This window comes from Gopherus evgoodei, unplaced genomic scaffold, assembly GCF_007399415.2.
Source record: "Gopherus evgoodei ecotype Sinaloan lineage unplaced genomic scaffold, rGopEvg1_v1.p scaffold_79_arrow_ctg1, whole genome shotgun sequence".
NCBI lineage: Eukaryota > Metazoa > Chordata > Testudines > Testudinidae > Gopherus > Gopherus evgoodei.
The window spans coordinates 143,205-156,916 of record NW_022060100.1 but is presented as its reverse complement, the minus strand read 5'-3'; the positions used below and the strand labels follow the sequence as shown (position 1 = coordinate 156,916).

The following is a 13,712-nucleotide window of genomic DNA, read 5'->3' as shown; positions in this document are numbered from 1 at the left end:
TTTCCAACATGCTTGGCAGCGGATTACACAGGACCATTGGGTCCTTGAAATAGTTCGGACCGGTTACTCCATCCCGTTCATATCCTACCCTCCTACCCTTTCCCCTTCCCCGTCCCTCTTCAGGGACCCCTCTCACGAACAGTTACTTCACACAGAAGTGGCACACCTGCAACTAAGCGCAGTGAAACCTGTGCCGGCGCAACACCAAGGCACAGGGTTCTACTCCCATTACTTTCTAACGCAGAAGAAAACCGGGGGATGGAGGCCTATACTAGACCTACGCTGACTGAACAAATTTGTGAGGACACAAAGATTCAAGATGGTCACATTGGGCACAATAATTCCTGCATTGGATCAAGGAGACTGGTTCACAGCCCTCGACCTACAAGATGCTTACTTCCATATATCAATACATCCAGCTCACAGACGCTTCCTATGATTCACAATCGGTCAGGATCACTTCCAATACAGAGTTCTCCCTTTCAGACTCTCCACAGCTCCAAGAGTTTTTTCCAAGACCCTAGCCGTGGTTGTGGCTCACCTCCGCAAACACGAGGTCACACTTTTCCCCTACCTGGATGATTGCCTCATCAGGGGCGACTCCTATGGAGAGACACTTCAAGCCACACACTTCGCCACTTCCATTTTTCACAGCCTAGGCCTCCAAATAAACATTCAAATATCTACCCTGATACCTACGCAACAGACTGAATTCATTGGAGCTCATCTCGACTCAACCCAGAGCAGGACCTCGCTCCCATACAACAGATTCCTCGCTATCACGCAACTCATATGTACGCGCTCTATTCGTCCCAGGACGCAAGCGAGAATTTGCTTACAACTCCTTGGTCAGATGGCAGCTACCACCTTCGTGGTTCAACATGCCAGGCTACATATGCGATGCCTCCAGGGCTGGCTCAACTCCAGTTTCAAACCCAGCAGACATCCCTTAGGGATGCTGCTAACTCCTCCACCTTACGTTATAACTTCCCTACAATGGTGGACAAGTCCAGAAAACCTCTGCACAGGGGTTTCCTTCCAGCAACAATCCCCAACGCTCATGCTCACCACGGACGCTTCCCTGATTGGTGGGGAGCGCATCTAGGGGAACACAGGGCACAAGGCCAGTGGTCTGCATCAGAGACACATCTACACATAAATCTCTTAGAGCTCAGAGCAGTGAGGAGAGTGTGCCTTCACTTTCTTCCCCTCATAAAGAACAAATACCTGCGAGTCTTAACACACAACATAGCATATATGTATTACATAAACAGACAAGGGGGAACACGATCACATTCCCTCTGCATGGAAGCCATTCGACTATGGAATTGGTGCATATGACATCGAATACAGATCATCGCTTCCTACCTACAAGGCTGTCACAACACGACTGCTGACGCACTCAGCAGACACTTCTCGATGGAACACGAATGGGAACTGCACCCCGCAGTACTCCAACAGCTCTTCTCCCACTGGGGCATGCCATCCATAGATCTCTTTGCCATGACTCGAAATCGGAAATGCCCTCCGTTTTGCTCCAGGACGGGACCCGGGATTGCATCCTTAGGGGATGCATTCCTCATCCCATGGAACAACTATCTCCTGTACACCTTCCCAGCTATCCCTCTACTACACAGGGTTCTTCAGAAGATCGCGGATGACAAGGCCCAGGTCATCTTTATTGCCCCGGCGTGGCGGAGACACGCATGGTACCCCCACCTTCTCCGCATGTTTTCCCGTCACCCATGGGCTCTCCCCAACAGACCAGACCTCCTTTATCAGGACAACGGACAAGTCCTTCACCCCCAGCTCCAGAAGTTACACCTCACAGCCTGGTTCCTTCATGGTTCCAAATCCATGAACTAGCCTGTTCCGAGCAGGTCCAACATGTCCTCTTGCACAGTAGGAGAGACTCCACTCGTAAAACCTACCTTCAGAAGTGGAGATGTTTCGCTCTTTGGTGCTCACATAACCATTTAGCACCCAATAATGTGACCCTCCTTAACATTCTAGACTACCTCCTGAAACTAAAACAAGACGAACTCTCGATCAGTTCCATCAAGGTGCACCTGACGGCGCTTACCACCTTCCATGACCTATTGGATGGGTACTCACTCTTTACACACCCCACCATTAAATGCTTTCTCGCTGGCCTGCAAAATCTTTACCCTGAAATTCATCCAACAGTGCCTACATGGAATCTTAACCTCGTACTTCATGCCCTCATGAGACCTCCATTTGAGCCGTTAGCTACCTCCTCTCACCTCCATATGTCCATGAAGGTGCCTTTCCTAGTTGCCATAACGTCAGCGAGGAGAGTTGGTGAAATGAGTGCCCTCATGGCCCACCCTCCCTAGACAATCTTCTCCAAGGATTGTCACTTTTTGAGACCACATCCTAAATTTCTTCCTAAGGTGGTGTCAACCTTCCACCTCAGCCTACCTATATACTTACCTACTTTCTATCCCAAACCTCACAAAACTCCGCAGGAAGCAACCCTGCATACTCTCGATGTGAGGAGAGCAATTGCCTTTTATTTAGAACGGACTAAACCATTTTGCAAGTCTCCACGACTCTTCATTTCCATTGCCGAAAGATCAAGAGGCATGGCTATCTCTAAACAATGTCTATCCAAGTGGATTTCTGACTGCATCAGATCCTGCTACCGTGCGAAGAACCTTCAACCGCCCGATAACATTAGAACTCATTCCACTAGAGCCATGTCGGCATCCATTCCCTTCTTACACAACGTTCCATTCCTGATCTCTGCAAGGTGGCTACATGGTCATCTGAACACACATTTGCAAAACACTGTGCTCTCATGCAAGACACCACGGCAGATGCAATAGTAGGCCATACAGTACTATCTTCAGTACGCCCTGCCACATCTCCAAAGTCCCACCAACCTTAGTGGGTACTGCTACACATTCACCTAGAGTGGAGCACCTACAGGGACAGCACTCGAAGAAGAAGAGAAAGTTACTCACCTTGCAGTAACTGAAGTTCTTCGAGATGTGTGTCCCTGTGGGTGCTCCACTCCCCGCTCTCCTCCCCTCTACTTTGGAGTACTCGTTTGATGCTCCACGGTAGAGAAGGAACTGAGGAGGGTGTGGGGCGCACGCACTCAGGAAGATACCAACTAGACGGGAGATACCATCTGGGTGCGTGTGCCCCAACCAGGCACTGCTACCGAAAATCTCCGATCAACGGCGCCGGGACGCACCGTCACCTAGAGTGGAACACCCACAGGGAGACACATCTCGAAGAACTTCAGTTACTGCAAGGTGAGTAACTTTCTCTTCTTAAAGTCTAGGCTTTACAGGCAGGCCTGAATATCTCCATTCTAACAGTGGGTTCCACCCCTTCCTCCATTCTGTGTCTGTCTTGTCTATTTAGATTGTAAATTCTTCAGAGCGTGGGACATCTACTATTCTCTGTTTGTATTTTGCCTAGCACAGAGGGGACCCACTGTTAGTTGGTACCTAGGCACTAAGATAATGGAGATGATTTTTGAATAATAATTACTCATCTGTCACTTTGAGCCAAGGAAGCTGGCCTTGGGATGTTACTGCTTAAAAATGAGCCGGGCTTAAAGGATGGAATATATTTTGTAACAAGTATCCCACCAATTCCACTGACCTCCTTTCTTTTCTTTGCCCTGAATAGAGTTTCCAGTTTCCAAACCTAATGTCATTTTGCAGCTGGAAAGAGGGGCAGAGCCGTGGGTCCCAGATCTCCAAGTCTCTGAGAAAGAAGTGCTCCCAAGAGCTGCCTACACAGGTGAGGAAGTGGTTAAACTAACTCAAGAACTGTCTGTGAATACAGGAAACATTTGAGATGCCCTACAAATACTTTTTAAGCTCTGCCAAGTTCAGGATTGTTCTCTGCAGATGTGGAATCATTAGGTAGATGTCACTCATGGCTTCCCACGTATTCTGACTAACAACTGGCAGCCGGTCCCTCCCTAATCTCGCTTTCCCCTTAGAGTTCTGGTGAGATGCAGACCAAAACCGATCCCTTCCTCTCTCCTCTGGGGAGGAGCTTAGGGAAAATCAGCTCCAGATAGGTTTGATCTCTCCCACACATTTTGGATTGTTCATCCCTTTTTCCATTCCTCTCTCTGACATTTCTTCTCCCAGGGGCAGGGAGTGATCTATGTCTGGATTCTCTCTGTCTCCCATCAGGTAATGGGATGGTGAGTGATAACAAGGAGGAGAAACCCCAGCAGGAAGATTCTGAGGAAGTAGAAGCACATGGGACATTATTGGGAAGATGCAAAGGGAATGTTTCCAGGATTTGTGCACACCCAGAAAAAGCAAAAGCCTGTGAGACTGAGCAGAGGCCAGAGGAAAACTTCAGTAGCTTCTCAGACCTTATTTCAAGTGAGAGAATCAACTCGGAAGACACACGTTACACATGCCATGAGTGTGGGAAACGCTTCAATTGGCGTTCATACCTTATCAGACATCAGAGAATCCACACAGGGGAGACGCCCTATGCATGCGCTGAGTGCGGAAAAGGCTTTAGTGAGCACTCAAACCTTATCAGACATCAGAGAATCCACACGAGGGAGAAGCCCTACACATGCTCTGAGTGCAGGAAAAGCTTCAATCAGCGTTCAAACCTTATCACACACCAGAGAATCCACACAGGTGAAAAGCCCTACACGTGCACTGAGTGCGAGAAAAGCTTCAAACAGCGCTCAAACCTTATCACACATCAGAGAACACACATGGGAGAGATGCCCTACACGTGCACGGAGTGCGGGAAAGGCTTTAGTGAGCACTCAAAGCTTATCAGACATCGGAGAATCCACACCAGGGAGAAGCCCTATACGTGCTCTGAGTGCGGGAAAAGCTTCAAATACCTCTCACGCCTTATCACACATCAAAGAATCCACACAGGAGAGATGCCTTATACATGTACTGAGTGTGGGAAAATCTTCAAACAGCGCTCAAACCTTATCACACATTGGAGAATCCACACAGGAGAGACGCCCTACACGTGCTCTGAATGCGGGAAAAGCGTCAATCAGCGCTCAAACCTTATCACACATCAGAGAATCCACACAGGCGAGAAGCCCTACAAGTGCACTCAGTGCGGGAAAAGCTTCAAACAGCGCTCAGAACTTACCACACACTGGAAAATCCACAGAGGAGAGACGCCCTACACATGCTCTGAGTGCGGGAAAGGCTTTAGTGAGCACTCAAAGCTTATCAGACATCGGAGAAACCACACAAGAGAGAAGCCCTACACCTGCACTGAGTGCAGGAAAAGCTTCAAACAGCGCTCACACCTTATCACACATCAGAGAATCCACACAGGAGAGACGCCCTACACTTGCTCTGAGTGTGGGAAAAGCTTCAGTCAGAGTTCTGCCCTAGTCACACATTGGAGAATCCACACAAGGGAGAAGCCCTACACATGCTCTGAGTGTGGGAAAAGCTTCAATCAGCGCTCACACCTTATCAAACATCAGAGAATCGACATAGGTGAGAAACCTTACGCCAGCCTGCACAATTCGTAAAGCGGCGAGGGCCACATTACTCCAAAGAAAACAGCTGGGGGCCGAAATCTCCCAGCCCTGTAGAAACACCCCGACCCAGGGCTACCCAGCCCTGCGGAAACAAACTCTCCTTCCCCAGCGCCACCCCGCCAAATCAGCGGTGGGCCAAAAAGGAAGGTTGAGGGTGGGGAGATGATACTTTATTTCAGAGGTCGGCAACCTATGGCACGTGTGCCAAAGATGGCACGCGAGCCAATGTTTAATGGCACACGGCTTCCTGCTGGGACTCCACGTGCCATTAAAAATCCTGCTGACACGGCAAGCTGCGGGGTCTGCAATCCCAGGCCGGAGTGCCAGCCCAAGCTCAGCAAGCCGCTGCCACCTGCCCCGCCTTCCCCTAGGTCCGGGGCCAGTGGGGGGGGGTTGGCTAAGGGGTGGGGGCAGTCAAGGGACAGGGAGAAGGGTGGGTTCTGGGGGAGCAGTTAGGGTGGGGGGGGTTCTCTGGAGGGGGTGGTCAGGAGACAAGGAGCTGTGGGGGGTTGGATGAGTGGGGAGTTCTAGGGGGTCCTGTCAGAAGGCAGGGGTGTGGAAAGGGGTTGGGGCAGGCAGGGAGCGGGAGGGTTGTATGGGTCCAGAGTTCTGAGGGTCCTGTCAGGGGGCGGGGAGCAGTTAGAAAGGCGTGGGAGTCCAGGGGGTCTATCTGGGTGTGGGGGTGTGGATAAGGTTTTGGGCAGTCAGGAGACAGGTAGGGGGGTAGGGTACTAGGAGGGCAGTCAGGGGATAAGGGGCAGGGGTCCCAGGACGGGGTAGTCAGGGCAAGGAGTGGGGGAGTTGGGGATTCTGGGGGGTAGTCAGCCCTCTGCCCTGAGCCCTGACCCCTTCTCCACAGACCCCTTCTCCACACACTCATCCCTCTGCCCTGAGCCCTGCATCTCCACAAGCCCCTGTCCTAAGCCCTGTACCACCCAGCCCTCTGTAGACTCCTTTATCCCCTCCCATGACCTCAGCCCTGACTGGCACCCCCACACATACCCAGCTCCCCTACTCTGACACCTGCACCCCCTCATGCCCCCAGTCCTCTGCCCTGACTCTTGCACCCCCCCCACATCCCCAGCCCCTCCCCCACATCCCATGCACCCTGCACATCCCCACCCTACCCCCCAAGCACCAAACGGGAGCCCCTGCACCACCACTCACGTTTCCCACCTGCACCCCTCACACCACATGGGAGCTTCCCAGGTGAGTGCCCCACACCCAAACCTGCTGCCCCAACCCTGAGTCCCCCTCCTTCATTCTAGCTCCTGGCCAGACCCTTCACCCCTAGCCCTGTGCTCGATCCACTCCTACTCTCAGCTCAGTGCAGAGAGAGGAAGAGAATGGGCCAGAACCAGGGAGAAGGTAGGTCCCCAATGTATGTGGACAGAGCTGGGACCCCAGACAGGCACCAGGCTGAGCGGGTCCAGCAGCGGGGATCCCGGCTGACAGGAGCTGGCGGATGGAACCACTGAGCAGCTCAGCCATTTTGGGGTCCCGGCTGCCGGCCCCGCACAGCCTGCTGCCAGTCTGGGGTCCCGGCTGCTGACCCTGCTCACCCCACTGCCGGTCTGGGGTCCCGGACACCAGCCCCACGCAGCCTGCTGCCGGTCTAGGGTTCTGGCTGCAAGACCCTTGCCAGCTGGGGTCCTGGCTGCTGGCCCCACGCAGCCCACTGCCGATCTGGGGTCCCGGGTGCTGGCACCGCACAGCCCGCTGCCAGTTTCGGGTCCCAGCTGCTGGTCCGACTCAGCCCACTGCCAGTCTGGGGTCCCAGCCACCAGCCCTACGCAGCCTGCTGCCGGTCTGGGATTCTGTCTGCCATATACTTCCCAGCTGGGGTCCTGGCCGCAGGCCCCACTCAACCCACTGCCGGCCGAGGTGAACAGAACCCCAGACCAGCAGGGGACTGAGCGGGCCAGTGGCATAAGATCAACATTTTAATTTAATTTTAAATGAAGCTTCTTAAACATTTTGAAAACTTTTATTTTACGATACAACACTAGTTTAGTTATATAATGTATAGACTTGTAGAGAGAGACCTTCTAAAACACATTACAAAGTATGACCAGCACGCGAACCCCTAAATGAGAGTGAGTAGATGAAGACTCGGCACAGTGCAGGTGGGAATGTGACTCCCATTTGGTGCTCATGGTGGGAGTGGGGGTGGTGTGGGGTGCATGGGATGTGGGGGCGGGGCTGGGAATGGGGGGGGTGCAAGAGTCAGGGCAGAGGGCTGGGGGCATGTGAGCGGGATGCTGGTTTCAGGGTAGGGGGACTGGGTATGTGTGGGGGTGCCAGTCAGGGCTGGGGTCATGGGGGGGTCAAGAAGTCTACAGAGGGCTGGGGGTACAGGGCTCAAGGCAGGGGCCTGAGGGTGTGGGGGGGGATCAGGGCTCAGGGCAGAGGGCTGAGTGACTGCCCCCCAAAACCCCAATCCCCCACTCCTTGTCCTGGCTACTCCCTCCTGGTACCCCACCCCCATTTAAGCCTCCCTGCCCCATATCTCCTGACTGCCCCCCTAGACCCTACTCCCTACCTGTCCCCTGACTGCCCCAACCTTTATCCACACCCAGACAGACCCCCCTGGACTCTCATGCCTATCTAATCTCTCTGCATCCCGTGACAGGACCCCCAGGACTCTGGACCCATACACCCCCCCGGTCCCTGCCTACCTCAACGCCTCTCCACACCCCTGCCTCCTGACAGCCCCCCCAGAACTCCCGACTCGTCCAACCCCCCCAGCTTTTTGTCTCCTGACCACCACCCCCAGAGACCCCCCACCCTAACTGCTCCCCCAGGACCCTCCTTGCTCCCTATCCCCTGACTGCCCTGACCCCTATCCATCCCCCAAACAGACCCCAGGACTCCCATGCCCCATCCAACCCCCCTGCTTCCTGACTGCCCCCTCCAGAGACCCCCACCCCTAACCACCCTGTGGGATCCCACCCACCCTGCTCCCTGTCCCTTGACTGCCCCCACCCCTTAGCTAACCCCCCGCCAAGTCCCGGAGCCTGCCCCCTTACCATGAGGCTTCTCGCTCAGCTGGTGCCCTGCCACCGCCACCACTCCCCCGCACACAGCCCTGCTCTGCCCTGTCCATCAGAGTGCTGTACGCGTGGCAGCAGGGCTCCAGATGAGCGGGGAGCATCTTTCCCTCCCCACGGAGCCAAACGCTGTCCCGCAGCAGCGCACAGCCCCAGCGGGTGGCGGCAGGCCTCTGGGGGAAGGCAGGAGAGGGGCCGGCGGCTTGCTGCGCTCGGCCAGAGCTCTGGCGTGAGACCGCGGACCCCGGGGCTTGCCGCATCGGCAGGATTTTTAATGACACGTGGAGTCCCAGCAGGCAGCCGCGTGCCATCAAAAATTGGCTCCCACGCCATAGGTTGCCGACCCCTGTAATAATCATTTCTTGCTCAATTTTCTCCTACTTTTTCTACGGCAGGTTACAGTGGATCAGTATATTTGATTTGGGAGAAATGAAGTAACAGCTGCCCAAACTGAGCTTAAGCACTCCTGAATTTTCAGGTGTTCAAATCTGGAAGGCAGGTGCTGCGGGGGGTGGTGCGGCTGTGGGCTCCGCTGGGAAGCATGGCAGCAATGTGTCTGGAGTTGCGCGGAGCCAGACACGCTTGTCTGAGTGGCATGGTAAGGGGGCTGGGGGTTGGAGAAGGGGTAGAGGTTTCAGGACGGCAGTCAAGAGACAGGCAGCAGCTGGATAGGCACAGAAGTCCCAAGGGTTTATCGGGACAGGTAGCGGGTGGGGTCCTGGGGGGAAGTTGGGGGGGGTCTCATGAGGAGGCAGTTGGGGACAAGGAGAAGGGAGGCTTAGCTAGGGGCTGGGATTCCAAGGGGAAGTTAGGGGCAGGGGTCCCAACAGAGGGGTATTAGGGGACAAGGACCAGCGGTGTTAGGGGGTAGGGGTCCTGGGGGGCAGTTGGGGCAGGGGTCTGGGTAGGGGGGCAATCAGCGGCTGTGGGCCGGGATTCAAAGGGCTTTGGGCTGCCTGCAGAGCACCATGTGTGGGGGAGAAGTCGGAGTTGCGGGTGGCGGAAGGTCAGTGGGGCGCGGCGGGGCGTTGAACTGTCTCTGTGCTGCCAGGAAATTCCCGGGGGTGGGATGTGGCGAGTGGGGGGAGTTAATTGAATCCTGTCCCTGTTTGTGCCACTTGCCTCTCACCCCCGATACAAATTCATGTTCCTCAATCCCAGCAATTTCTCTTTTCTTGGAGAAAACCTGTTGCCCTGAATTATTCTCCATCTTGGAGGTTGCAGCGTGTTAAATTTCCCAGTGTTGATCTTTCCCCTCTCCTTTGAGAACCATTTCTTCCCCCCTTTATCTCTGTTAAAATGTTTGCCAATGAAAGAGACCAGCCACATCTTTAATACACATCAAAGCCAGAGGTCTCCCTCTGTTTGGGGATCAGTGGTTCCCAGCTGGTAACAGCAGAGTTGATTGGACCCTTTTCTTTTCTCCAGCTGGCACAGGATGAGGTCATCGCTCTGAGTGCAGCGGGGTCCGGAAGTATCCCAAACCCCATGACAAAGGGTCTGTGTGAGGGGTGGATTCCTCCTGTGCTAAGATGTAGCCACCTCTGGGGTGGATCCATGGTGACCATTATTTGCTAGTGACAGACCACCGACATTTCTTACTTTTCTTGCCTTCCAGGCCTTCCATTGTCCTGTTAAAGAGGCATCCCCCAGGGCTCCCTCTGCCTGTGTGACTGGCCATCAGGGGGTGGTGTTAACTTTCTATCCACTTCTCACACTCTGTGAGGTAACACTTGAAGAGGTGGAGAAGGTGTCTGTGTGGGGAGATTGCAGCTGAAGAGGCATTGTGGTAGGGGGAGGCCTCTGGGTGGCTGGGCAGGGGGTACCCTAGTCAGGTTGGTGTGTTGTGGAGGTTTGGGGTTTTGGGGAGGTGGTTGTGATGTGCCCATCTCTGAGGCTATGGTTCCTGGAGGTGGGTATCGCTGGAGGCTGCAGAACAGCAGGGGTGGGTGTCTCTTGGGGAGACGGGACGGGCTTAGAGGGAGCCTGGTGCTGTGCCAGGGGCTCTGTTTGGGCTTCCCCAGCTGGCTCCTTGGATTGTTGCCATGCACAGTGCTCAGAGCTGGGGGAGAGTGTCCCCAGCGCTAGGTTAGGGGATGCCAGGCAATCAGAGTGAGGGGTCCCAGTGTAAAGCATCAAGGGGTCCTGCTGGGTGGAGGAGGGGGTCTCAGACAAATGGCATGGCAGATCCTGCTGGTGGTGGTGTGGAGGGGGGTCCTAGGCAGGCAGTGAGGAACTGAGTTCCCAGTAGGTGGGTCTCTGGCTGCTGTGGGCTCTTGGTGGGGGGAACCCTTTGGGATTCTCAACCTGACAGTCATGGTCTGGTGGGGATTCGCTGGCTGGTGGGGCTTTGAGGGGTATCTGGGTTCCCTGGCCAGGGACTCTGGGAGTTGGGTCCCAAGGAATATCTGGTGGGCCATTGGCTGTGGGAACTTCTACTAACCATGATCCTTCTCTCTGATCAACTTGTGCCAAAGTCCTGGCTCCAAGCACTGCCCATTCCCCAGTCACATGCCCTGTCACTGTGATAACTTTCTATCCACTTATCAAACACTGTTAGTGTGAAGTCACAGATTTTGCTTTTCTCCTCTTTTGAAAACTGCAGGAACTTTTGGTTCCGTTTAGAAAATTTGTGCCCCCAGTCCTTGTTCTCGATCTGGAGGGGTGAGGGAGGTGGGAAGGGGGTCAGCACTGCCACATGATGGTCTCTTCCACAGCATTCTGGACTCATTTCTGAAATCTGGTTTCACTGAGACCAATACTAATCCAGAGTCACTGTATGGAAAGACAAGGAGTGACTCTGGATAGACAGTGGGGCAAATGAGGTTAGCAATTCTCTCTGTGAGGAGGGGCTCTCATTAGCTGCTCTGCCCGGAGAGCTAAAGAAGGGAAGCTGCTCAAACGCTCTATCCCTCTCTACTCAGGATATTGGGGTTCAGCTTCCTGGGTCAGATGCTGCAGCCTCCATTGTGATCTGGGAGACCAGGCTCGGAAGCTGCTGCTCCCCCAGTGGGGTTGTGTGCTGGGAAGTTACCTTAATTAAAGCTTGTTCTCTGCCTGGCCCAGGGGATGACTTTCTCCAGCTGTCCTAGCCCCCTAGGGCAGCCCTGGGCCCTGTTAATACTAAATTCTGAGCCAGACATTCCACAGACAGCTGCAGCGGCACAGGAGCCAGCGAACAGAGCTGCTAACGGGAGTTTCAGTGGGAGTTCTGTTGGAGGAGGTTACAGGGGAGACCAAGGCAGAGAAACCAGGAAGTCAGACAAGGGAAGGGGCAGGGGTCTGCCAGCAGCCCCGTGCTTGTTGGTGGCCTGTGGTGCGGTGTGAGGCATGGATTGCCAGGCACAGAGTTGGAAGAGTATGATTGAGGCAGAGGCAGCAGGAAGAGACACACTGAGGATGACCGGATGCGGTAGCTGTGGCATGTACATGGTCCTGGAGGGGGCACCTGAAAGGAGTTTTGTCTGCATGAAGTGCCGCCTGATAGAGCTGCTAGAAGAAAAGATAAGAGAACTGGAGATGCAGGTGGAAACTCTGGCTGAGTTTAGAAGGGGGTTTGAGTAGATGATGGAACACAGACATGATGAGACACAGGGGATAAGCTCAGACGAGCGGATAGAAGCAGGACCAAAGAACTCTGAGGAGGGGCTGCTGGGTGAGGAAAGTGGACGGTGCAAGCATGTGACTAGGAGAACCAGGCAGAGGAAAAGACGGGCCAGCGATGGAGAAATAGAACTCAGGAACAGGTTTGCTGAGTTGGAAAATGAAGATGGAGCACAGCAGGCTGCTGAAGGAGAGAGGGCAAGGAAAAAGAGATGAGCAACTAGTCCTGCAGAAGGAGGGGAGGAGTCAATGGAGGCAACACCATGTATGAGCCCTAGGAGGATTGTAAGGGCGAATACAAATCGAGAGGACTTGCGGCCAGCTGGTGTGGGGGATAGACCGGAGAATCACACTGTTGCCAGGAAAAGGCAAGTCTACATGACTGGAGACTCTTTACTGAGAAGAATAGACAGGCCTGTAACTAGACCTGATCGGGAGAACAGAAGGGTGTGCTGTCTGCCAGGGGCTAAGATACAGGATGTGGACCTGAGGCTGAATAGGATCCTAGCGGGAGCGGGAAAGAATCCATTGATTGTCCTTCATGTGGGAACGAATGATACGGCTAGTTACTCGCTGGACTGTATCAAGGAGGACTATGTCAGACTGGGGAAGATGCTCAAAGAAATCGAGGCTCAGGTGATCTTCAGTGGGATTCTGTCGGTTCCTAGAGCAGGGTGACGAAGGAGTGACAAGATTATGGCGATCAACAGATGGCTCAGGCATTGGTGTTATAAGGAAGGCTTTGGGATGTACAGTCATTGGGAAGCGTTTACATATAGACAGCTGTTCACTCAGGATGGACTTCATCTAAGTAAGGAGGGAAATAGAATTCTAGGATGGAGGCTCGCCGACCTCATCAAGAGAGCTTTAAACTAGGAAGTTCGGGGAGATGGTTGGGAGATGTTCAGGAGATCTCCACGCTGGAATATAACCTGGAGAGGGAAGTAAACAAAGTGAGAGGGGATACCCTTGCGGACCAAAGAATTGATCCAAGGAGGAATAGTGGAGTAGAAACCAGACTAACGGGTGATGCTGGTGGTAGAAGGTCTGTGCACGACGGGGGAAAGAATGTCACTGACGCCAAATGCCAAAAATTAAAATGTCTGTACACTAATGTGAGGAGCCTAGGTAACAAGATGGAGGAACTGGAGCTACTGGTGCAGGAAGTGAAACCGGATATTATAGGGATAACAGAAACCTGGTGGAATAGTACTCATGACTGGAGTACAGGTATTGAAGGCGATGTGCTGTTTAGAAAAGACAGGAAGAAAGGCAAAGGTGGTGGAGTAGCCTTGTACATCAATGATGAGATTAACTGTAATGAAATAAGAAGCAATGGAATGGATAAGACAGAGTCTGTCTGGGCAAAAATCACACTGGGTAAAAAAGCAACTAGAGCTTCCCCTGAGATAGTGCTTGGGGTGTGCTATAGACCACCGGGATCTGATTTGGATATGGATAGAGACCTCTTTAATGTCTTTAATGAAGTAAACATAAAGGGGAAATGTGTGATTATGGGAGAC

At 53.6% G+C, this 13,712-nt stretch overlaps 1 protein-coding gene across 1 annotated transcript in view; it reads left to right on the top strand.

Moving 5' to 3' along the window:
* The window catches only part of LOC115643949 (zinc finger protein 879-like), a 70,043-nt gene that overhangs the window by 33,497 nt on the left and 22,834 nt on the right, over positions 1–13,712 (top strand). The window contains exons 5-6 of the mRNA XM_030547971.1: positions 3,667–3,780; positions 4,140–5,492. Of these exons, the coding sequence (XP_030403831.1) occupies positions 3,667–3,780; positions 4,140–5,492 (1,467 nt within the window). The remainder of the gene's footprint in view (positions 1–3,666; positions 3,781–4,139; positions 5,493–13,712) is intronic.